This window comes from Staurois parvus, unplaced genomic scaffold, assembly GCF_062004578.1.
Source record: "Staurois parvus isolate SC_StPar_1 unplaced genomic scaffold, SC_StPar_1.0 ptg000324l, whole genome shotgun sequence".
Classification (NCBI taxonomy): Eukaryota; Metazoa; Chordata; class Amphibia; order Anura; family Ranidae; genus Staurois; species Staurois parvus.
Window position 1 is genome coordinate 1715751 of NW_028318120.1, and position 24913 is coordinate 1740663.

General features: G+C 42.0%; 1 protein-coding gene across 1 annotated transcript in view; it reads left to right on the forward strand.

Moving 5' to 3' along the window:
• Nucleotides 1–24708, forward strand: part of AKAP17A (A-kinase anchoring protein 17A) — a 36171-nt gene extending 11463 nt beyond the window's left edge. Inside the window, exons 2-5 of the mRNA XM_089683846.1 lie at nucleotides 6–780; nucleotides 4274–4422; nucleotides 13009–13249; nucleotides 21333–24708. Coding sequence (XP_089539972.1) covers nucleotides 19–780; nucleotides 4274–4422; nucleotides 13009–13249; nucleotides 21333–22178 — 1998 coding nt within the window. The 5' untranslated portion in view covers nucleotides 6–18 and the 3' untranslated portion in view covers nucleotides 22179–24708. The remainder of the gene's footprint in view (nucleotides 1–5; nucleotides 781–4273; nucleotides 4423–13008; nucleotides 13250–21332) is intronic.
• The last annotated feature ends 205 nt before the right edge of the window (nucleotides 24709–24913 follow it).

Genomic DNA, 24913 nt, shown 5'->3' on the forward strand with positions numbered 1-24913 from the left:
AACAGGAAAGTGAATACTATGGCAGCTGCTACCATAGTGCATGATACCTCCGAAGCTGTTGTGCTATGTGGGTCGCATGGGCTGTACCTAAAGCCCATCTCAAAGATCGTCATCAGTGTGGCACTGCCTCAGCTAAAGCAACCTGGAAAATCCATCTCAAACTGGGAAGTGATGGAGCGTCTTAAAGGCATGGTGAATAACCACCAATTTTCTACTTTACGAATCTCCAAAAGTACCATGGACTTCATCCGCTTTGAAGGGGAAGTGGAGAATAAGGGATTGGTGAAGGCTTTTATAAGTGCTCTGGATGGCAAAAGTATAAAACTGAGTGGGTTCTCGGACATTCTGAAAGTCAGAGCAGCGGAGTATAAAATAGATTTTCCCACCAGACACGATTGGGACTCTTTCTTTCGTGATGCTGAAGATATGGATGAAAATCTCCCAGGAGAAAGGCCAGACACAATTTATTTGGAAGGCCTTCCATGCAAGTGGTTTGCTGTTAAAGACTGTGGTTCTGAAAAGCCAAGCGAAGAAGTCCTTGTAAAGGTCTTCAGCATCTTTGGAGAAATCAGGAATATAGACATCCCTATGCTTGATCCTTACAGAGAAGAAATGACTGGTAGAAGCTTTCATACATTCAGTTTTGGAGGACATTTAAACTTTGAAACTTATGTGCAGTACAAGGAGTATGTGGGTTTTGTAAAAGCCATGAATGCTTTGCGTGGCATGAAGCTAATGTATAAAGGTGAAGATGGCAAAGCTATTGCTTGTAACATAAAGGTGAGTATTCTAAGCAGCAGGCTTTGCTTGTTCACAATAGTAGTCTTAAATATAAATGTAAAAGTGGAAAAGTGTTGATGTCTGTGCACAGGGTAATTGTAGTAGTGAACACAGTCTTTCATTTAGTTACTCTGGGGAATTAGGAGACAAAAAGGTGTAAATTTAGTGAGCAGTGTTGAGTGTAGAAAATACAGCAGAGTGTATAGACTGAAGAGGTATGGAGTACAGATTGTATTCAACTGTGCACAGGTTGGCGATACAGAAATATTTGATATGTATAGAACATACTTTATATATGTAGCTCTTCGCTTCTGTAATAACCTGTCATCCCTTTGGGAGAAGTTGCTAAGAATTTTTGTATCTCCACCATCAGTCCCAAGTGTATCTGGCTGCTGTTAATTACAAAGCCACCAATCCTCTAGCTTAATGACACCAAATTAGGGAAGCCTAGAAATAAACTGCAGTGTTGTGTGTTCTGTCTGAAATGATAATTACAAGTTAAAGTGGTTGTAAAGGTAAAAGATTTTTTTACTTTAATGCTTTCTGTGCTTTAAAGTAAAAAAAAAAAACGCCTTTCAATAGTAGCTTCCCCAGCCCCCTCTAAATACCTACCTGAGCCCATTCTTGATCCAGCACTGTGCACATATGCAGAAGCTCTTCTCCCCTCTCTCATAGGCTTGGTTGAGAACAGTGGGAGCCATAGATGCCTGCAGCTGTCAGTCAAAACCTTTGAGCAAAGAGCGGAAAGTGGGACCGAGCAGCACTGTTTGGATAGACACAGAAAACCCTGCTTGGGATTGAGCCTGCACATGTGCCCCCATAGCAAGCATCTTGCTTTGGGGTACTTGGAAGGGAGGAGCCCAGAGTATCCGCAAGGCAACCCAGAAGAGGAGGTTTGTGGCTGCGCTGTACAAAACCATTGCACAGGGCATGTGATTCTACAATGTTTTTTTATTTTTTTGTGGTGTTTTTTTTTTTTTTTTTTTTTTTTTTGTTCTTTTTTTTTTTTCAAGGTTTACAATCACTTTAAGATTATTTTTTTCTCATTAATTGAGCGACACAGAAATCCTTAAACCTTCAGGGTTGTACTGCTACCTACAGAAAGATTGAACACTGGCAAGCAAACTGTAGGCTAGTCAAAGATAACCTGCATGAGTCTTGGGGTTGATGGTAGCCTTCTTTGAGACATCCCCCTTCACCCGATTTCACTTCAGACATTCTGTTGCTGTAGGGAAAGGTCTTTGGGCAGGCCAGTTTGGTTGATGCCAGAGACCAAGTTATGCCTACCTTGGTGGCTCAGGAGTATGGCTCTGGAATCAGGGAAGTCCTTTCTTCCCATCTTCTGGAAGATTCTTCAGACAAATGCTAGTTTGTCTGTTTAGGGAGGAGTCCTGGGCAGCTTGTTGGTGCAGAGCACTTGGTTGTTAGAGGAATATAGTCTCCCATTAATCCTCTTGTAGCTTCAGGTGATTTGGACAGCCCTTTAGCATTGGGGCACTCTGTTGGAAAGAGCATCCAGTCCAGTTCAGTTGGCCAACCATTAGGGAGGAACCAGAAGTCTTGTGAAAAAGGTAGTAGGGTAAATACAGTTCTGGGCCTCCTTACCAGCAGTTTACCTTGGGGATTTTGACATTATGTTAAAATGAAGTCATCTTCTTTACAATGAACCCATGTGTCCCTTTTTCACTGTGAACCCTGCCTCCATCCTGAACATGGCCGGCAGCAGTGGCTACTAGTCCCTAAGACCATTGTTCAGTCCAGCACTTGCTGTTCTCACTTTACTCTTGACTGAAATCAGGCCTTCCTATTCAGAAAAGGACATGGTGAAACAAATGCAATTTTTCAGGACAGAGGGTAGGATTCTTCAGCAAAGTTTGTTAAATCCTTACGATGTACATAGATCACACAGAGGCAGTTTCTTTTCTCCATTAAAGTTGAGTTACTTTAAAATATAAAGTACAGGCATATCTCGGTTTACGAACGCCTCGGTTAATGTAATTTTTGGTTTAAGAATGAAAATCCATGGAAAATAATGCCTCAGTTTACAAATTTTTTTCACAATACGAACTGATTAATTGGGTTTCAATGCATTTACGAATAATTTTTTTAATCATGTCCCTGTACAGTACTATGCATTTAAAGTGCACTTTTTAAAGAGTTTAACAGATAAGACTTTTATTTTACTTTTTCTGACCTCCGGAACGGATTAATTGGTTTTCAGTGCATTTACAAAATTTTTTTTAATCATGTCCCTTTATGCCTTTAAAGTGCACTTTTATAAAGAGTTTCAAACAGTTAAGACTTTTTTTTTTACCTATTTCTGACCTCCGGAATGGATTAATTGGTTTTCAATGGGAAGCCACGTTTCGGTTTACGAATGTTTCGCAATACGAAAAGTCCAGCAGAACAAATTAAATTAGTAAACCGAGGTATGCCTGTATTCAGTATGATGCCAATAAGTGCATTAAAACTCCATCTCATGCTAAGCAATGCAGCTGTGTACCTTAGTACGAGGCTTGAGCTATATCTGTTGCAAAACCTAGCAACTATGTACAGAGGAACGTTTGGGCAAATTATATTTCTGCCTGAAGAGAGCTGCTTATTGTGCAGGTGTTCCATAAACTCCCAAGGGATTGCTAAGGTTTTACCAAATGCTAGGAGCAACAGTTTGTAAGGATTTTCCACCTTTTACTATCCATGAGTACTTAAAAAAAAAAAAAAAAATAATAATCAGAGTCCATTCACTCTGAACTGAACTCTTTACAGACATCCCTGTGCTGATCCAGCCCACTTGTATCTCTCTAAAATTGAAGTATCCTTGTCTGAGTACACTGTAAAAACAGAATTTAGGCAGAAGAAGGTGGAAATATATTTGGTATTCATTTATTGTATAAATATATTATATTTACCTGAAAAAATAGACTAAGCCCTGATCACACTCGTGCAACTTTTCATGCGACTTGTTACACATAGGGGTTGATTTACTAAAACTGAAGAGTTCAAAATCCGGTGCAGTTGTGCATGGTAGCCAATCCGCTTGTAACTTCAGCTTGTATAATTAAGCAAAAAAAAAAAAAACCCTTGAAGCTGATTGGTTGCTATGCAGAGCTGCCCCAGATTTTGCACTTTACACTTTTAGTTAATCAACCCAATAGAGTCACATGACAATTGAAAACATATTAATTTCATTAGTGGCCATTTTAATCAATGAGACTCAAGCCCCAGTACTTTTTCTTAAAAAGGTTCCTTTCTTGCAACTTCAATGCGACAGAGTCCCATAGACTCTAATGTCTCATGAAAGTCTAAAGCAAGTTGTGCGGCATAGTCACACTGGAAATCTCACAACAATGGGGTTGCAGCAGTGTAAACCGAGGTTAAATGCAATGCCATTGGGTATAATTCATTTAGCAGAATGTTCTTTTTCACTTCAAAATAAATAAATGGAAATAACAAAACATTATTTTGCCTTAATGTTTTACTTTTTTAATTGCAGGTTTCCTTTGATAAAACAAAACATCTGACTGAGGCATCTATTAAAAAGCGTCATCTCGAGCGACAAAAATTGCAAGAACTTGAACAGCGGCGAGAGGAGCAGAAGAGAAAACAGAAGGAAGCTGAAGAAAGACAAAAAGAAGAGGAACGGTAATGGTCAGATGACTAAAACATTAGGAACTTGTATAGTTTAGCAGTATAGGAAACTTTTTTTATATGTGTGGTTTTATTCTGTTATCATACTATATGTAACAGCTATCTCTTTCATTTTTGCAGGCAACACTAATTTACAAAAATGATGGCTTGTTTGGTGATACTACATGCTCATTATTTGTACTCATAGCAGGGATACAAAACAGTAGAGCGCATCTCCTACCTAAAACACCTTGACCCTTTGCACTATCCTAGATCAAGCCCTGATCTAGCTATTTTTATTTTACATTATCACATATTACATATTATTTACATTCTTCCCTTTTGACTAGAATACATTATCATTTGATCCATTCAGGAGAAAGAGTACAGGTGCAGTTTCCCTGGTGATCATTGTGATAGGCAATCACTGGCTATCACCACAATCATGTGAGTGGAAGCTGGTCCTCCAGGCTGTCAATCCTTTGTACAAGAGTAGAAGCTGTAGACGATAGCTTGCCCTGCATGCTACGGAGCATTCTCCAAGCACAAACACTAGTGCTGCATCTCCGTAGAAGTCCCACCTCCATGACACCACATATACAGTATGTATTACACCAGCGGTCATGGATTAAGACCCAATTTAACTTCCATTTTAAGTTAGCTGAATAATCTTTGTCCAATAAGGTTGTGGAAAGACATATGCTTAGTTTTTGTAAGAAAGTAGCAAAGTAAAGCATCCTGTCCTCTGCTAGCATGCTGCCGAAGAGAATTGGTGCGTTGTTTGTAAAAACTGTGGCAGTCTGAGTCCAGAGCTGTGAAATTTAACCACTTGAGCCCCAGAGGATTTAGCCCCCTTAATGACCAGGCCTTTTTTTGCCGTTTGGCGCTGCACTAATTCAAATGATAAGTGCGCGGTCATGCAATGCTGTACCCAAACGAAATTTACGTCCTTTTTTTCACACAAATAGAGCTTTCTTTTGGTGGTATTTTATCACCTGTGCGCTTTTTATTTTTTGCGCTATAAACAAAAAAACCACGAAACTTTTGAAAAAAAACAATATTTTCTACTTTAAGCTATAAAAAATATATCAAACTCAAAGTTAGTCATAAATTTAAGCCAAAATGTATTCTGCTACATGTTTTTGGTAAAAAAAATCCCGTGCATTAGCGGGCAAACTGGCGCTATCTAGGAGGGGCGCTAACACTATCGGAAGTCACCAGTGACATTAATACAGTGATCACTAAAAATCTGTTCACTGTAATCAATGACACTGGTGACAGGGCAGTGAAGGGGTTAACTGGGGGGGGAGGGGGGGCGATCAAGGGGTTAAATTGGATTTCTGGTGCACTAGCTGGCAAACTGGCGCTATCTGGGAGGGGCGCTAACACTATCGGAAGTCGCCAGCAACACTGATACAGTGATCAGTAAAAATCTGTTCACTGATCAATGACACTGGTGACAGGGCAGTGAAGGGGTCAACTCGGGGGGGGGGGGGGGGGGCGATCAAGGGGTTAGACGGGATTATTGGTGTATTAGCGGGCATTCTGGCGCTATCTGGGAGGGGCGCTAACACTATCGGAAGTCGCCAGCGACACTGATACAGTGCTTGGTAAAAATTGGTTCACTGATCAGTGACACTGGTGACAGGGCAGTGAAGGGGTTAACTGGGGGGGGGGGGGGGGGGGCGGGCGGTCAAGGGGTTAAACGGGATTACTGGTGTACTGGCGGGCAATCTGGCACTATCTGGGAGGGGCGCTAACACTATCGGAAGTCGCCAGCGACACTGATACAGTGATCAGTAAAAATCGGTTCACTGATCAGTGACACTGGTGACAGGGCAGTGAAGGGGTTAACTGGGGGGGGAGAGATCAAGGGGTTAAACAGGATTACTGGTGTACTGGCGGGCAAACTGGCGCTATCTGGGAGGGGCGCTAACACTATCGTAAGTCGCTAGCGACACTGATACAGTGATCAGTAAAAATTGATTCACTGATCAGTGACACTGGTGACAGGGCAGTGAAGGGGTTAACTGGGGGGGGCAATCAAGGGGTTAAACGGGATTAGTGGTGTACTGGCGGGCAATCTGGCGCTATCTGGGAGGGGCGCTAACACTATCGGAAGTCGCCAGCGACACTAATACAGTGATCAGTAAAAATTGGTTCACTGATCAGTGACACTGGTGACAGGGCAGTGAAGGGGTTAACTGGGGGGGGGATCAAGGGGTTAAACGGGATTACTGGTGTACTGGCGGGCAATCTGGCGCTATCTGGGAGGGGCGCTAACACTATCGGAAGTCGCCAGCGACACTGATACAGTGATCAGTAAAAATTGGTTCACTGATCTGTGACACTGGGTGACAGGGCAGTGAAGGGGTTAACTGGGGGGGGGGGGCGATCAAGGGGTTAGACGGGACTACTGGTGTATTAGCGGGCAAACTGGCGCTATCTGGGAGGGGCGCTAACTCTATCGGAAGTCGCCAGCGACACTGATCAGTAAAAATCGCTTCACTGATCAGTGACACTGGTGACAGGGCAGTGAAGGGGTTAACTGGGGGGGGGGGGGCGATCAGGGGGTTAAATGTGTCCTAGGGTGTTCTAACTGTAGTGTAGTGCTTGTGTACTCACTGTTTGGATGTCTTCTTCTCTGTCTGGAACGGAATGTGTCCAGGCAGAGAAGAATGACATCATATCCTGCCCTGTGTAAATATCAACACAGGACAGGATAGGACAGGGACCGATCATGTGATTTCAGCCAGAAATCACTGGCTGAAATCTAATGATTGATCCCTCCTGGATCGAATCGTATCACCCGCGGGTCGGCGGGAGCGCGCGCGCGCGCCCCCTACCCGCGAATGTGTCGGGAGCGCGGAGCACGTTTTAAAACGTGCTTTTGCGCTCCACTGCCGCCCTGCGCGCGTATATACACAGTGGCAGGGCGGCAAGCGGTTAAAAAAGGAGTTTGATTTCACAGCTCTAGGCTCTGACTTAGGCTAGGTTCACACTAATGCGGTGCGGTACATCGCATGTGATTTGCACAGGAACCGCACTGCATTCCTATGCAAATCACATGCAAATTCTGTGTCGTGCGATTTGAGCCATACATTATGTATGCAGGACCCTTTTTTGGGTCCGCACTAAAATTGGATCGCATGGGTATTCACACCTATGCAATCCGATTCTGCACATCGCACTGCGTTTTGCGGACCGATTTCGGGGTGTTAGCATACACAACCGCAGCGGTTCGCATGAACGGGGTGCGATTGTGATGTGGTGCGGAATTCTCACAGAAAACGCTGCAAATTCCGCACTGCAGCAGTGTGAACCCAGGCTTACAGAGTATACAGATCCTCCTGTCTAGCATGCTGGTGGGGAGCAGGATGCTGTGCTGTGGCATTGGTTTTGTTGCACATATTTTATTTAGCTTGTTTAAAACACAAGTGCAATTGGACTTAAAGGTATTTATATTGTGCATCAGGGGTTTTCTTCTGTAGGATTCATCCAGCGCAGTTTGTAGAAGTTAAAACTTGCCTCCTTCCCATGCCAAAGACACACACACACCACAGCAGTGCATACCCCACACTATGGGGCTACACTACTATAATTTTGGTGCTTTTTTTTTTTTTATTGTTTTAACAGTTTTAGTAGTAAAATGAAGAATACATTGCATCTTTATCTGCAGTCCTGAAGGAAAGGGCCAGGACTGATCACTCAGCAGCATTTGAGAAATTATTAAAGCTGTTCTAAATGCTTCTTGAACTTAGATTTATTGCATCAAAAGCAAGCAAAGAAATGTCACAGTCTAATGAGAAGTTGTGTTTGTGTGGTTAGGATAATTACTGGTAATGCAGAAGTCCCTATGGATTTTCTATGGCGCCAATTACTTCAGCTCAAATGATACAGAGCTCAGGGACTGTAAGTGTGGTGACCCAGGGGGGAAAAAACAAGATTTAAAAGCATCAAATCCAACAAAGGACACTAAGTAGCTGATGTGCTAAATTTACCTCCCCACTTCTACACCTATACATTTTGCTGAACTTCTCAACTGCAGCATAAAGTGAAATTCTACCCTAATTAAGCATTGATAAAAGTTTTTAGGTCTTTTTTATTTAAAAACAAAGGAGTTGAGCTTGTGACCCAAAATCCAGCTATTTTGACATGCCCAGTAATAATATTTCTAAAGTTCTATGGATTAAATGGATATTTGGGCATATATAGTGGTGTGCACTTTTAGTAATATATTAATTTACTGGTGCGTACGTGCTGATCACTTCTATTAAGCATGCTAGTTGCCTGGCATCAATGCTAAACCAGCAGCTCCATTACTGTGTGCCCTGCCACATACTTACTCTGGGTCAGAGATTTAATGTGTATTTTAAACCAGGGTTCCTCACCCAGGGCTTCTCCAGAGGTTCCCACTGACACCATTAATCTTTTTAGCTATCTGTAAGGGGGTAATCCATCCCAATGACCACAAGTGTAAGGAGCATTCTTCCCACTTACTATCACACTAATGTATCATGAGTTGTAGAAAGGGTAATTTTTAGCAGGGGTTCCCTAAGACTAGAGTGTTATTTCAAGGGTTCCTCTGTGTTGAAAAGGTTGAGAGAGGCTGATCTAAACCCAAAACAAAAATGTAATATACTGTATAGTGCAGCTTACCAGTCTTTAGATTTGGTTGCTGCACGTTTAAGAACATTTTGGTAAGAAAAAAAAAACAACCAGACTGCTGTGTTAATGTTATTGACTGACTGCATCATACATGTAATTTTTTTTATTTTGTCCATAGTTACACTTTAAGGCTGTTTGACAGGAGCAAGGATTGACTGGTTTTACACTAGCCCATATGTATAGAGGTATGCAAAATGAAAAATAAACAAAAGCAATCCATAAGTGACAATCTGTGCAGGTCTAGGTGAAAATAGCAGCAATAAAGATTCAGTGTCGGTGCTACAAAACAGTGTGGTAAGAATACGCACTCACCAGATGCTTAATGTAAATACGCATTAAATCAATCAGTAGAGGTCCCCTTTAGAAGTTGGATATGATCCTGGCCAAGGATAATCCTCCCTCTGGGTAAAGGTGGTGCTGTCGGAGCTCACAGGTGGTAAGGGATCCAGTCAGCCAGAGGTCCTCTTAAAGGGATGGGTGGGTGTAGAAGCCTGTATGACAGGAACTCTCTTCTCTGGATACTGCGGTGGGCTGGATCAGGTGGGCTCTACAAATGAATTGCTGCCGGTGTCCCCTCACTGCGGATTCATCCCTGACTCATCAACAAAGATGTCCGCCGTGCCATCACCTTCTGCAGCGCTCTCCACCAATCAGCACATAGAATCCCGCCAACATCAGACAGCACCTCCGACAGCTCTGCAAGGTGACTGAAATGGGAGCAGCCGAACAGCTGTCAATGCTTCAAAGGGAGGGCCTGCGTATTTAATGCGTATTTACATTACGCATCTGGTGAGTGCGTATTCTTACCCCACTGTTTTGTAGCACCAACACTGGATCTTTATTGCTGCTATTTTCACCTAGACCTGCACAGATTGTCACTTATGGATTGTTTTTGCTTATTTTTCATTTTGTATACATATATATATATATATATGTATGTGTATATGTATGTGTGTGTATGTATATGTGTATGTATATATATGTATATGTGTGTATATATATATATATATATATCATTTTTAGCGCTGCACTTATTTATTTCTAGTATTGATGAGGTTTTTATATTTGTTACCTGTAGTGCTACAGCTGCTACCTTTAGATCGCTCACATTTTGACTCTATTTTATGGTTTCACACTAGCGCTGCGGGTGCAGGAATCGCACCTATACCCGCACCCGAAACCACTGGCAGCCGAATTGCGCTGTTCTTCATCCTGAATGGCACCCCCACGTGTCAGCGTGCATCGCAGGGAAACTGCATGGTCAGAAAGACCATGTGGTGTCCCTATGGATACATTTTTGAAAAATGCATGCACCTTTTTTCCTGAATGAAACACAGGCACTCTAGCCTGTTCAAATGAATGGGCTGCTGTGTCTGTGCAAACCGGCTGCACAGCCCTCATTAGTGTTAAGCAGGCCTATACACTTATCTTGTCATTCATTTATGGTACTAGACAAAGTATTAGGAAAATCCTGGGATAAGAGAGGCCTGTGTTTATCTTTAGGACACCAATTTGGTAATATGATCTGCTAGGTATTGTTTAAACTCCCTTGGTATTTATAGAAGGTGTAGATGTAAGTAGGTGGCAGTTCTTCTGTTGGGATTATACCTAGTATTAGGGATGCACGGATACCAAGTATTTTCACGAGTACTCGTGAAAATGCTTCCGATACCTGAAACCGATACTTTGCGGTGCGATTTGCATCCATACAGAATGTATGGACGCAAATTGCACCGCAAACAATAGAATGCGATTTGAACAGGAATGTGATTCTTGTCCAAATTGCATGCGGTTTCCCAATTGCTGCTGTGTGAACGGAGGCCTGATTTCACACAGGAGCCACGCAGGAAACCTCCCTGCACAGAGGGGAGAGAAAGCGGCGGGGATTTCAAATCCCCAGCTTTTTCTGCTGTGTTAGCATGGAATTCATGCAGTGAGGTTCCCCGCACCGCTCCTGTGTAGACTCAGTCTATGACAAATCCGAGTAATGGGGAAACCGCATGCGAATTGGACAGGAATTGCCTTCCTATTCAAACTGCAGGCTATTGTTTGCGGTGCAATTTGTGCTTATACATTTTATATCAACGCAACTCGCACTGCAAAGTATCGGTACCCGTACTAGCTGATCAAAAAAGGGTATCAGTGCATCCCTACCTAGTGTATGCTGAATAGTATGTTTGTGTGGTAAACTGTTTTTCTAGGGTAGAAAAAGTACCTTTTGAAGGACTTATTGCTTCTAAATGAAAGAAATAAGAAGCTCTTTCAGTAAAGGAGATACAGTGGGTATAGAAAAGATTCACCCCCCCTTAAACTCACATTTTGTTGTTTTGCAGCATGAAATGAAGACAGGCACACTTTTTGTTTTATCCAGCTGTATTTACTCAGTGCAACATATAATCACCAACACATCAGGAAAAAAAAATTAAAAATCAAAAACTGAATCACTGAGTTGGAACAAGTATCACCCCCTAGTGTCAGTGTTTGGTGAACCTCCTTTTGTTTTAATTTCAGCCTTTAGTCTGTTGGGATATGTCTCTACGAACTTTGCCCATCTAGACTTTGCAATATTTGCCCACTCTTATTTGTAGAACTGCTCAATTTCAGTTAAATTTGATGGTGGTCATTTGTGGACTGCAGTCTTCAAATCATTTCATAGATTTTCAATGGGGTTTAAGTCTGAGCTCCGACTAGACCATGCAAGGGCATTCACCTTTTTTCTCCTACCACTGTGTGGTCTTTTTTGTTGTGTGCTTTGGGTCATTGTCATGTTGGAAGGTAAACCTTCTTCCCATTGACAACTTTCTGGGAGAGGGCAGCAGATTTTCCTCAAGAATTTGATGGTATTCTGCGCCGTCCATTTTTCCTTCTATCCTGACAAGTGCCCCAGTCCCTGCTGCAGAGAAACATCCCCACAGCAGGATATTACCATCGCCATGCTTTACTGTAGGGGTGGTGTTATTTGGACGGTGAGCTGTATTGGATTTCCACCAGACATATCGTTTAGTGTTAAGGCCAAATAATTAAATTTTAGTCTCATCTGACCAAACCACCTTTTTCCATGTGGCCTCAAAATCTTCAAGGTGTGTTTTGGCAAAGCTCAGTTGTGACTGCATGTGGATTTTCTTGAGGAGTGGCTTTTTTTTTTCTTGAAACCCTCCCATACAAGCCACATTTGTGGAGAATTTGTTATATTGTTGTCACATGTACACAATGACCACTCTTTGTCATAAATTCCTGCAACAGAGTTGCTGTAGGCTCTTGGTAGCCTCTCTGACCAGTTTCCTCCTAGTTATTTCATCCAGTTTGGAGCGATGTTCTGATCCAAGGAGGTCTGTGTTGTACCAAATACCTTCCACTTCTAAATATTAGACTTCACTGTGCTTCTAGGCATTGATAAAGCCTGTGAAATTTTTTTGTATCCATCTCCTGACTTGTGCCCACAACCTTATCCCAGAGATCTTTTGACAGTGCCTTGCCACCTATAGTTGATTGTTTGCTTCAATTGCACTATCAGGGACTAAAATGCTCCAGAAAAGCTTTTTTCATGCTCAGCTAATCAAAATGACAACAGCTGAAAGTCAAGTGGCTTTGTGTGCCATTGCGATGATTAGCTACACCTAATTAATTTTACAAGTCATTTGAAGGAGGGGGGTGATCCTTTTTTAAATGTTCTTTATTTGATTTTTTCTGGTATGTTGGTGTTATATCTTTCACTTGGCTGTTATAAGTTGCCCTGAGTAAATACAGCTGGATAAAACAAAAACTGTATCTGTCTTCATTTCAGGCTGCAAAGCAACACAATATGATTATTTTAAAAGGGGTGATTCTTTTCTATACCCACTTGTATATATGTATGTATGTATGAATGTACCTCATTCTTTAATTGTTTTTGATTATTTGATTAGGCAGCACTAACATTGAGGTTTATTTTAGAAAACAAAAAGAACTAGAAGAGATTGAAAAGGAGAAAAAGCGCAAGGAGAAGATCAAACGAAAGGAGGATAAACAACGAGAACGGGAAGCTCGCAAGCACAAGAAAAAGCTGCAAAAACTGCAGGCCGAGGAGCAAAAGAGATTGCAGGAGAAAATCCGATTTGAAGAGAGAAAGCTCCTATTGTCTCAGAGGAATTTGCAGTCCATCAGGTTAATTGTAGAGCTTCTAAGCAGAGTGAAGGTGAGAGAGTGGTTTCTCTTCTTCCATAATGGCTCATTCAGGGTCTGTTTCTACAATCACCAGGTCTTATAAGCTACTGTATTAGATAGTACAATGGTATGAAAGCAGCTCATGGTTAATCAGATTTGCTTTAGTGCACACTTAGCTGGTAATAAGGAATCTACAGTATATCGACGTAATATATTTTTCTCAATTATGTTCAGTGCTAGAAATTAAAAGAAAGTGTTCTTTATTCAGTAGAAAACATGATAGATAGATAGATAGATAGAGATATATATATATATATATATATATATATATATATATATATAATATGGACTGAATTAAAAAACCCCACGAAAATCAAAGTGAAAAAAATTATGCAGCAGGCTAGTCGATTTTGCTGATATTTCATTGCAGCAACTCAAAATGATACTCACTTTTCCATATGGCCCTCACGTGCTTGCATGCAACCCTGACAATGCCGGGGCATGCACCTCATGAGACGGATGGTGCCCTGGGGTATTTTCTTCCAGATTTGGACCAGTGCATCACTGAGCTCCTAGACAGTCTGAGGTGCAACCTGGTAGCGTCAGACCGAAACATGATATCCCAGAAGTGTTTCTATTGGATTTAGGTCAGGTGAGCGTGGGGGTCAATCAGTGGTATCAATTCCTTCATCCTCCAGGAACTGCCTGCATACTCTTGCCACATGAGGCCGGGCATTGTCGTGCACCAGGAGGAACCCAGGACCCACTACACCAGCGTAGTGTATGACAATGGGTCCAAGGATTTCATCCTGATACCTAGTGGCAGTCAGGGTGCCATTATCTAGCCTGTAAAGGTCTGTGTCTACCTCCATGGATATGCCTCCCAAGACCATCACTGACTCACCATCAAAACGGTCATGCTGAACGATGTTACAGGCAACATAACGTTCTCCACCTCTTCTCCAAACCCTTTCACGTCTGTCACATGTGCTCAGGGTCAACCTGCTCTCATCTGTGAAAAGCACAGGGTGCCAGTGGCAGACCCCCCAATTCTGGCAAATGCTAATCGAGTTCTATGGTGCCTGGCAGTGAGCACAGGGCCTACTAGAGGACGTCTGGCCTTCAAGCCACCCTCATGAAGTCTGTTTCTGATTGTGTGGTCAGAGACATTCACATCAGTGGCCTGCTGGAGGTCATTTTGTAGGGCTCTGGCAGTGCTCATCCTGTTCTTCCTTGCACAAAAGAGCAGGTACTGGTCTTGCTGATGGGTTAAGGACCTTCTGCGGCCTTGTCCAGCTCTCCTAGAGTAACTGCCTGTCTCCTGGAATCTTTTCCATGCTTTTGAGACTGTGCTGGGAGACACAGCAAACCTTTTTGCAATGGCATGTATTGATGTGCCATCCTGGAAGAGTTGGACTGCCTGTGCAACCTCTGTAAGGTCCAGGTATCGCCTCATGCTACCAGTAGTGACACTGACTGCAGCCACATGCCAAGCTAGTGAAAAATAGTCATAAAATGTCCGTGGACTCCACCTGTAAAACCATTCCTGTTTTGGGAGTTGTCTCATTGTTCCCATCTAGTGCACCTGTTAATTTCATTAACACCAAAGCAGCTGAAACTGATTAACAAGCCCCTCTGCTACTTAACTGACCAGATCAATCTCCTAGGAGTTTAATTGACTTGATGCTATACTCCAATTAAAAAGTATTCCTTTAAGTGTGTGTAAACACATTTCTATGATGAACATAGAAAATCACTTGTAACCTGCTTCACATCCATCTTCCGCCCCTTTGTGTACTATTTCCCATTCTAAAAACCCAAACTGTGGTAATACTGCAGCATGGAAAGAGCACAGTCTGAATGGTAAATAGGGGGGTGAAGACACGACTACAGTGCAGGGGGTGGAAATTTCTTCAGAACAAAAAAGAGAATAAATCTGTAAAAGTGTAAAATCCTTGCATCGTATAGGTTTACCAAGAGAGGTGGAGAAGGCGGTTTCAGCTCGGTGTATGCTCTCTGACCACAATGGCTCAAGCAAGTGTGCAAAAATGTGAATATGAGCTCGGGGGGGGGGGGGGTTATGAATCAAAGATGTTGTTTTGCCATAAGGTAAGTATATTGATATACTGAAGCCTTAAAAAAAACAAACAAAAAACAACCCTATATTTTGCCATTTGTATTTTACTCATGTAGTGCACAACAGGTTCATCTTAAAGGCATCCCCACCTGTACATACTGTTTTCTTTCACTCCCCAACTGGTTTTCCTTGTTACTAGGAACAAATGGGGGAATCACTATGTAAGATTCTAAGGCTTTCCCAGAGGACTGTCTCCCCTCAACCATGTGACAGCACTGGGTATCTAAGTGGCCAATCAGAATACACCAACCTGTCACATGGAAAGGAGTGAACCACATGGTGTCTTATACCCAGAAGTAAACTAGTTTTCTTTTCACTCCTGGCAGTCTCACATAAGGGGATCAAAGGGACGTGTAAACAGCTGTAAGTGCCACCGTTAAAATTATCCACTTTATATTAGGGATGCACTGAAATTTCAGTGGTCGAAATGTTTCGGCAGATATGTAAATAAGCACTTATACAGGTGCCGAAAATAACGCCACCGCTTGGTGGTTCTCAGCCTCAACTGAGAAACTATTGAACGATCATGGCGCTGAGCATAGAGATAAGTGAAGGAAAGATGGCCTCCATTCATCTCTATACCCTTTGAGGACCGGGAGTGACGTCACTACATCACTTCCGGCTTCCGGCACCTTGTAAATAAGGCCCTCTTCTTTTTTTTTTTTAAAGCACGAGATCAATGCTTTTGTTGATCTAATGCTTTACATTGCCGAGGAGAGATGTAGCGTCTTATTAACCCCATTATCTCCATAAAGAGGACCTGTCACTGCTTATATCTATCACAAGGGATGCATGCATTCCTTGTGATAGGAATAAAAGTGATTACTAATTTTTTTTTTTTAAAAGGACAGTGTAAAAAAAAATAAACTTAAAAAAATAAAAGTTGAAAGTGCACTCGTCCCCCCGTGCTTGCGTGTAATGGGGAGCGCATACGTAGGCCACACCCACATATGTGAACAGTGTTCAAACCACATATATGAGGTACCATCACGAATGTCAGAATCTATTTAATATTCGATTTAAAAATGCAGTAAGGAGGTTTGGTTTAAACATTTTAAGTGTTAAACCAGCTAGCAATTTGTGTTGGTGTTTGTGGCTAAACTTGGTGCATTTTTCTACAATTAACATAGCTGACACAAAATGTACCCAGACACAATTTGTAGAGTAATCCACACACTTCCCACAAGATATTGGTTCCTTGTAGCTCTGCATTGGAAATTAGAAAGAAAAATGAAAGCCAACCTTGTAATAAGAAGATGACATTGTATTAGAACTCCTTAATTTAATAAAATGTCTGCTCAGGTGTGTAATTTCAGCTGAAAACTTTGAAAACCAAAAAGTGTTTCTGGTGTAGAAGCCCCTCCCAACTCATTTTGCTCTACATGGTGCTGATGCCACTTTCACGTTTAAAATTTTAAAATTCCTGGGGGGTTTTTCTGCTGTGCTCTAATTTCCTGTTAGAAGGTAACTACATTTAATTCTTCATGACCTTACTGTATGTACAGTGAAGGAAATAAGTATTTGATCCCAAGCTGATTTTGAACGTTTGCCCAGTCACAAAGAAATGATTAGTCTAAAAATCGAATGGTAGGTGTATTGTAACACTGAGAGACAGAATAGCAACATTTTAAAGAAATGCATGTCTAACAAATTATGCACTGATTTGCATGTTTATGAGGGAAATATGTATTTGATCCCCTATCATTCAGCAGGATTTCTGGCTACCAGGTGTCTTTCATACAGGTAGCAAGCTGAGATTAGAAGAAGTCTCTTAAAGGGAGTGCTGCTAATCTAATTTTGTTACCTGTATAAAAGAAACCTGTCCACAGGAGCAATCAAACAATCAGATTCCAAAATCTCCACCATGGCAAAGACCAAAGAGCTGTCCAAGGAGGTCAGGGACAAGATTGTAGACCTACACAAGGCTGGACTGGGCTACCAAATTATCACCAAGCAGCTTTGTGAGAAAGTGACAACAACAGTTGGTGCAATCATTTGCAAATGGAAGAATCACAAAACACCTTGTCAGTCTCCCTGGGTCTGGTGCACCATGCAAGATCTCACCTCGTGGAGTGTCAGTGATCATGAGAACAGTGAGGAATCATCCCACAACTACACGTGAGGATCTTGTCAATGTTCTCCAGGCAGCTGGGACCACAGTCACCAAGAAAACAATTGGTAACTCCCTACGCCGACAAGGATTGAAATCCTGCATTTCCCGCAAGGTCCCTCTGCTCAAGAATGCATATGTCCAGGCCTGTCTGAAGTTTGCCACTGAACATCTGAATGATCGCTGTGTTTGGAGGAGGAGGAATGCTGCCTATAACCCCAAGAACACCATCCCTACTGTCAAACATGGTGGTGCAAACATTCTACTTTTGGGGTGCTTTTCTGCTAAGGGGACAGGACAACTGCACCGCATCAAAAAGGATGATGGACAGGGCAATGTACCGTAAAATCTAGGGTGAGAACCTTCTTCCCTCAGCCAGGTCATTGAAAATGGGTCGTGGATGGGTGTTCCAGCATGACAATGACCCAAAACACACGGCCAAGGCAACAAAGGAATGGCTCAAGAGGAAGCACATTAAAGTCCTGGAGTGGCCTAGCCAGTCTCCAGACCTTAATCTGATTGAAAATCTGTGGAGGGAGCTGAAAGTTCAAGTTGCCAAACGTCAGCCACCAAACCTTAAAGACTTGGAGAGGATCTGCCAAGAGGAGTAGGCCAAAATCCCTCCTGAGATGTGTGCAAACCTGGTGGCCAACTACAGGAAACGTCTGACCTCTGTGATTGCCAACAAGGGACTTGCCACCAAGTACTAAGTCATGTTTTGTGAAGAGGATCAAATACTTATTTTCCTCATGAACATGCAAATCAGTGCATAATTTGTTAGACATGCATTTCTTTTGAATTTTTCGTTGCTATTCTGTCTCTCAGTGTTACAATACAACTACCATTCGACTTTTAGACGGATCATTTCTTTGTGAAACATTCAAAATCAGCAGGGGATCAAATACTTATTTCCTTCACTGTGGAAACACAGCCACCCTTGCTTGCTCCCAAGATGGACTAAGTCCTATGTACAGTGACATTTGTAGTGAGCGTAGAGCAGTGTGCATAAGTGCAACAATTGGCATGGCTCGTTCCAAACAAATGGAGCTCCTGAAAAGGAGCAGTTCAGGAGATCACGGAAGAGGAAGCAGAGAAACACAGTACAAATCTATTTCTCATGAAATTGTTGACAGGGTCATTCAGAAGTGGATGTGTATTGATTATTTCTGGAGAATAAGGATATCATTAGTGTCATTTTAAGAAACCTGGAGGTCTTAAAAACCAAGTGTGGATAATTTACAAAAATCATAGCTTGTGTAGAAACAAAGTGGCACTTGCAGCTCTGATTTGTAATTTTGGCATATTAACCTTTTAAGGTTTTTGATTGTACATAAGATTTACCTTGTACACTCAAGACATTCTTCCCTGCCTACCCATCCCTACCATTGAAATTGCTGGGATGACAGCCAGGCTCCTCCTCTGTGTGTCTGTAACACAGACTGTAGCTTGTGTGATTAAAACAATGAGCAGTATATAACTCTTTTCTCAATTGCTAGTTTTTGCTATTTTCTATTGACAATATTTTTTCTACCCAAATATACAAATAAAAAATTCTATACCACATTTGTAAGTAACATTGCAATGGTTTATAACAAAAATGCATTTTACTGTCCTTTTCTAGCATTACAAATCACAGAATAGTCAAAGTGGTTATAAAGCGTAACCTTTTTTTTTTTACCTTTTTAAAGCATTCCTTGCATTAGGGTAAAAAAATTTTAAGCGTCAGTATCCCTCCTTTACTCCCCCACTCCCCCATTTACTTACCTAAGCCATCATTCGATCCAGTGCTGTGTCTTTCTGCAGCTCTTCTCTCTCTTTATGTCCTGGTCTCACTGGCTCCTGCTGCTGGCAATTGCCAAGGGAGTGGGGTTGAGGCAGAATCCCACTGTATGTGTCAATATACGCAGACAACGAGGCTCAGGAGCGAGCCAGCACAAGTGCTGCCATGGAAGGTGGCTTTCTACGGGAGCACTCGGCGGAGCGAGGGAGCCAGGAGCACTGGCGGGGGACCCAAAAAGAGGAGGCGCGGGGCTGTTCTGTGCAAGTCCATTGCACAGAACGGGTAAGTATAAAAAACAAAACATTTACAATCACTTTAAACTACACTGCTCAAAAAAATTAAAGGAACACTTTTTAATCAGAGTATAGCATCAAGTCAATTAAAGTGGTTGTAAACCCCAAAAAAATCAAAAATGAAATGAAATGAAAAGGTCATTTGTCTGTAGCCTGGCCAAGAAAGGAGAAGCCAGTCATCTGAAATTCTCATTGCTTTTCTACTGTAAAAAAACACCAACACATGAAAAAAAGTTGTCGCCACACCCTCTATCCTGTGGCTGACAGACTAATTAGGAGTCTCGTGCATGAGAGAAGGAGGCGTGTGTCCACAGCCATTCACACAGATCACGCTCGAAATAGCCTAGCTCGGGAATTACTCAGCGGACCATGCCAACACTATGTGCTTATCTCTACTAAAAGAGGAGGAGGGGGGATACATACTTTCACAGGTCATCATTATCAACAAACGTCACGAGGGTGGCCTGAGGGCCCACCGTCCTTGAGTGGGCTCTGTGCTCACTGCCCGGCACCATAGTTCTCAATTGGCATTTGCCATTGAACACCAGAATTGGCAGATCCAACACTGGTGCCCTGTGCTTTTCACAGATGATAGGTTCACCCTGAGCACATGTGACAGACGTGAAAGGGTCTGGAGGCGCCATGGAGAACTTTATGCTGCCTGTAACATCGTTTAGCATGACCATTTTGGTGGTGGGTCAGTGATGGTCTGGGGAAGCATATCCATGGAGGGACGCACAGACCTCTACAGGCTAGACCAGTGGTCTCCAAACTGTGGCTCTGGGGCTAGATGTGGCCCTTTGCCTACCTCTGTCTGGCCCTTGGGACACTATTCCATCCACCAATGATGGGCTGCTATTCCTCCTACTGACACTAATGATGGGGCACCATTCCTCAAACTGACACCAATGAAGAGGAACCGTTCCTCAAACTGACACCAATGATGGCGAACCGTTCCTCAAACTGACACCAATGATGGGGTGCTTTACACTTGGCACAATGCAGTCAGGCAAGTACAGTTCTCCTGGCAAACCCAGACACGTCCATCGGATTGCCAGACAGAGAAGCGTGATTCGTCACTCCAGAGAACACACCTCCACTGCTCTAGAGTCCAGTGACGGCGTGCATTACACCACTGCATCCAACGCTTTGCATTGCACTTGTTGATGTAAGACTTAGATGCAGCTGCTCGGCCATGGAAATCCATTCCATGAAGCTCTCTACGCCCTGTTGTGCTAATCTGAAGGCCACACGAAGTCTGGAGATCTTTAGCTATTGACTCTGCAGACAGTTGGCAACTTCTGTGCACTTCAGCATGTGCTTACCCTGCTCTGTCATTTTATGTGGCCTACCACTTCGTGGCTGAGTTTCTGTTGTTCCCAGTTTCTTCCACTTTGTTATTATACCACTAACAGTTGAATGGAATATTTAGTAACAAGGAAATTTCACGGATGGACTTATTGCACAGGTGGCAACCTATCATGGTACCACGCTTGAATTCACTGAGCTGAGAGCGACCCATTCTTTCACAAATGTTTGTAGAAGCAGTCTGCATGCCTAGGTGCTTGATTTTATACACCTGTGGTCATGGAGGTGATTGGAGCACCTGAATCCAATGATTTGGAGGGGTGTCACAATACTTGGCAATATAGTATATTTTACTGTGATCATAGTTGATGATCCTCTCTCATGAAGTTGTTGGAATTGCAAGTATCTGGATTTCTCTTTCTCTGTACATAAAGCAGACAGGAGCTGTCTAGTGAATTTTACATGTACACTGTCTGTGTTTTGCAGGCTGCAAAGATTCATGAACAGGAGGAAAAAGAGGCAGAAAGGATTCGCCTTCTCCAGCTGGAAGAGAGAAGACGACAGCAGGAGACAGAGCTAAGACGGGTAGAAGAAGAGAAGCAGCGTACCTTAAATTTATTCCGTAAAGAGAGAGAATTGAGAGAGAAGCTTGTGAACAGTTTCCTTAATAGAAATGTGTGCTCTGTCTCTCAGATGAAAGAGGAATCCCAGCAGCCACAGTGTTATCCTCTGACAGCCAGTGAAAATCTTCCCCGAGACTACTTATCAAGTGCTTTCACATCTACCTCAACACAAACACCATCAGAATATGGGTCACTCAGGCCGCACATTCACTATGCAAACTCCAACGTACATGTTGTAAATGGGGTTTCGCTGGAAGTCACTGCACCCCAGGAGTGTAAAATAAGTGATGTTAATCCAGCTAGACCTTTGTACTCGCTCACCAGCATTCTTGGCAATAATATCCTGCATAATCATTCAGCGAGTAATGATCCTGCTTTATGGCTAAAGGAAGTCCAGACTCACCAAAGCAAAGGCGAACAGTACACTCATATTGCGTCAGACATAACCAGCAGACATTCACACTCTCAGGACAAAGAACACAAGCCTAAATTAAAACCGAAGCGAGACTTAAGTAGAGAAGAGGATGATCATAAAAAAGCAAAGAAGTTCCACAAGAAGCATTCCTCTAGAGACTGCAGCCCACACACAAGAAGCAGTAGCCATGAACGTAGTAGACACAGAAGCAGAGATCTAAAGTCAAGGCCCGGTCATAGGCAGAAGAAGCATCGGAGATCTCATAGCAGAGACAGGGATTCTTGGAGTAGCTGAATACAAGCTGCTCCCTGCAGCAGTTTTCTGCATGTAGAACTGTTGTCCAGTTTAAAATCCAAAATGTTTAGTCTGTTGCCTGTAGAGCGAGCTGTACATAGAATGCTACACTATATTTTTTTTCTTTTTCAGATTTCTGTTAAGTTTCCTTAACAGGCCAGTAAACCTAAAGCAAAAGTTCACTTATATAAAGTTACAGAAACAAATTAATAGACCTCTGTAAAACTGTAGAACCATACACTAAAGCCCAACTTCGGCAAAGGATGGGGAATCATTGAATAGAAGGGAGCTTCTGTCAGATTCCACTCATCCCTTTGGCCTGAAATCATTTGGAACCATGTATTAAAAACTTTGGATAATACTATGCAGACAGACACTGTAGGGCCTGTAATAAACATTCCACTTCAGGCCTATTTGACAAGGCAACTTTGTTAACTTCTGAGCAGATTTCAGAAAAGTGGGTCACATCAGTCAGCACATTACGTTTGCCATAAGTCAGCTTGGTAGACAAGTGAAATGCTGGCTTTCCAGCTTCTGACTGCATTGAGTTATCCTGTAACTATTAGGATTATGAATTTGGTGATGTTTTTATTTAATGAGACTTGGGCAGGATCTGCCTGAACCCGTTAGGTACAAAGAAACGGTTTTGGATACCTAGAACATATTTGAAGCAGTCAAGGCTAGAGCTGCACAGGTGATCTTCAGTAGTTTGTGAAGTATCAAGTCACTATTCAAGAGAAGTAGCATTCAGGTTGAACAAATGGCTCCCTGTGGTTTAAACTACACAAGTAAAATTTAGTAATGGTTTATCTTGCAGAATGGTCTAATTGTATAAAATATATATATAGTACATAACTCAAAGGTTGCCTGTGGCTGGAGTTGTTCGATATTGATACCTAAATGATCAAAAAAATTCCTTTAACCCGACCTCTGTGACTACTACAGACTAAAAAAATAAAAATTCAGCCAGTTCCTGCTGGACCTGCATCTGTCCTTCTGGAAAACGTGCATTGCATTCGAGCAGCTGCTGCGGCGCTGATCAGTGATTTCTGACGGGAGGTGGGGAGAGTCCCCGCTGTCAGAATGCAATAGCACAGTGGGGGAGATTCCTGCATCAATATTGCTTGCATGGATGCTGGAATCTGTTAGGTTTTTTTTTTTTTGTTCCACTTGTTGGCTGAATTAAAAAAAAAAAAATGTGTGTATAGCCAGCTTAAGTTGGGTAACTTACATTGTAAGAAGCCGTTTGTTTCACCTATTTAGGCTCCATTCATGCTGATGCTTGTGGTAATGCACTATATGAGTTGACATGTTTCAACCACAGCACACTAGTATAGTAATGGGCAGTGAACCATAGTGCACATACCAAATAGAAAAAAGTCATATGCAATGCCTGTCCTTTCCAAAATAATGTACTGTCCTAATGGAGTGCACCTTCATGCACACTGACATGTTTCATTAAGCATATGGGTTAACGCAACAAAGAGTCTGTACGGGGCCTTAAAGTGTATCTAAGCCTAAAAGCCTAAAAAAAAAGGAATATAGTGCAGCTTACCAACTGCAATATATTACATTTTAGAGTTTAGATATGGATCAATGTTTTTAAAGCTGAACTTTAGGCAAACAATATTGTGCATATACAAGCAGCATATGCATTGTTTATTGAATTAGTGTATCTGTAATAATCCAGCATGAAACATTTCCTATGCTTTGCCTCTTAGCAGGATTTGTTAGTAATATAGACCAGTCACTGCTACTGTCTCTCCTTGTGCAGGGTGACTGGTCTTATATCTGCCCCCTCCGGTAGTTATATGCAGAAAGTCTGTAGTGGCTGGACCTGATGGGTCCCTCCCACAGCTCAGCTGTCTGCACAGTGTATGTGCAACAAAGTGATTTATGTCATTGCTACTTTCTACAAAGTAATATTTGGGTTTGCAAAGCATTTGGTGCACACATAGTAGATTATATCCTTTACAGATATTGAAAGATACATTTAAATGAGAGTTTGTATGCTTTAAGCTTGGAAATAGGTGTGTGACCATGAGCATCTAAAAACCATCCTTGTAGTGCTTATCTTAATTTAATAAAGTAAAAGGCTGCTCTTGGATACTTTAATAAACACTAAAACAATTTTAAAGACAACTGTCACAAAGCAGAATACAGTGTAAGAAGCCTGAGATGGGAGCTGCCATTTTTATTCTCATCCTGACACTTGGGCTATTATTTGCCTTCACTGTCTTTAAGACTTCTTACTCAAGTATTTTAATTCATGACAGTTTGGCTTCAATTATGTAAAAAATATGGAAAATTGTGTATAAGCTATTATTTTTAATTATTGCTTTTTATGTTGGGCAACATGTGTTGGGTATATTGTTCTTGAAATATGAAAAGGTACATTTCATATATCAGTTTGTTAAAAAAATTAAGGTAAAATCCTTGTGGCTTCTGTTGTAGGGACCATATAGGACTGCAGAAAGTTTTTCAGGTCCAGGTAATAAAGTATTTCTTTTTCAAATTTTAAAAAAACTAAGACTCCTGTCTGTTTTAATTAAAACCAATCTGTGACACATGGGTAATTGAAATGGAGCATATGATGGGATAAAAAAACTGTACAAGTAGAGGTTTCCTCAAAGAACACTACATGCCAAAGAGCTTAGTAGACCCATGAGCATATGCAGCTGAATTCATATACAAAATCATGTTGATTTTTTTTTTTTCCTCTGCAAATCAGGGTT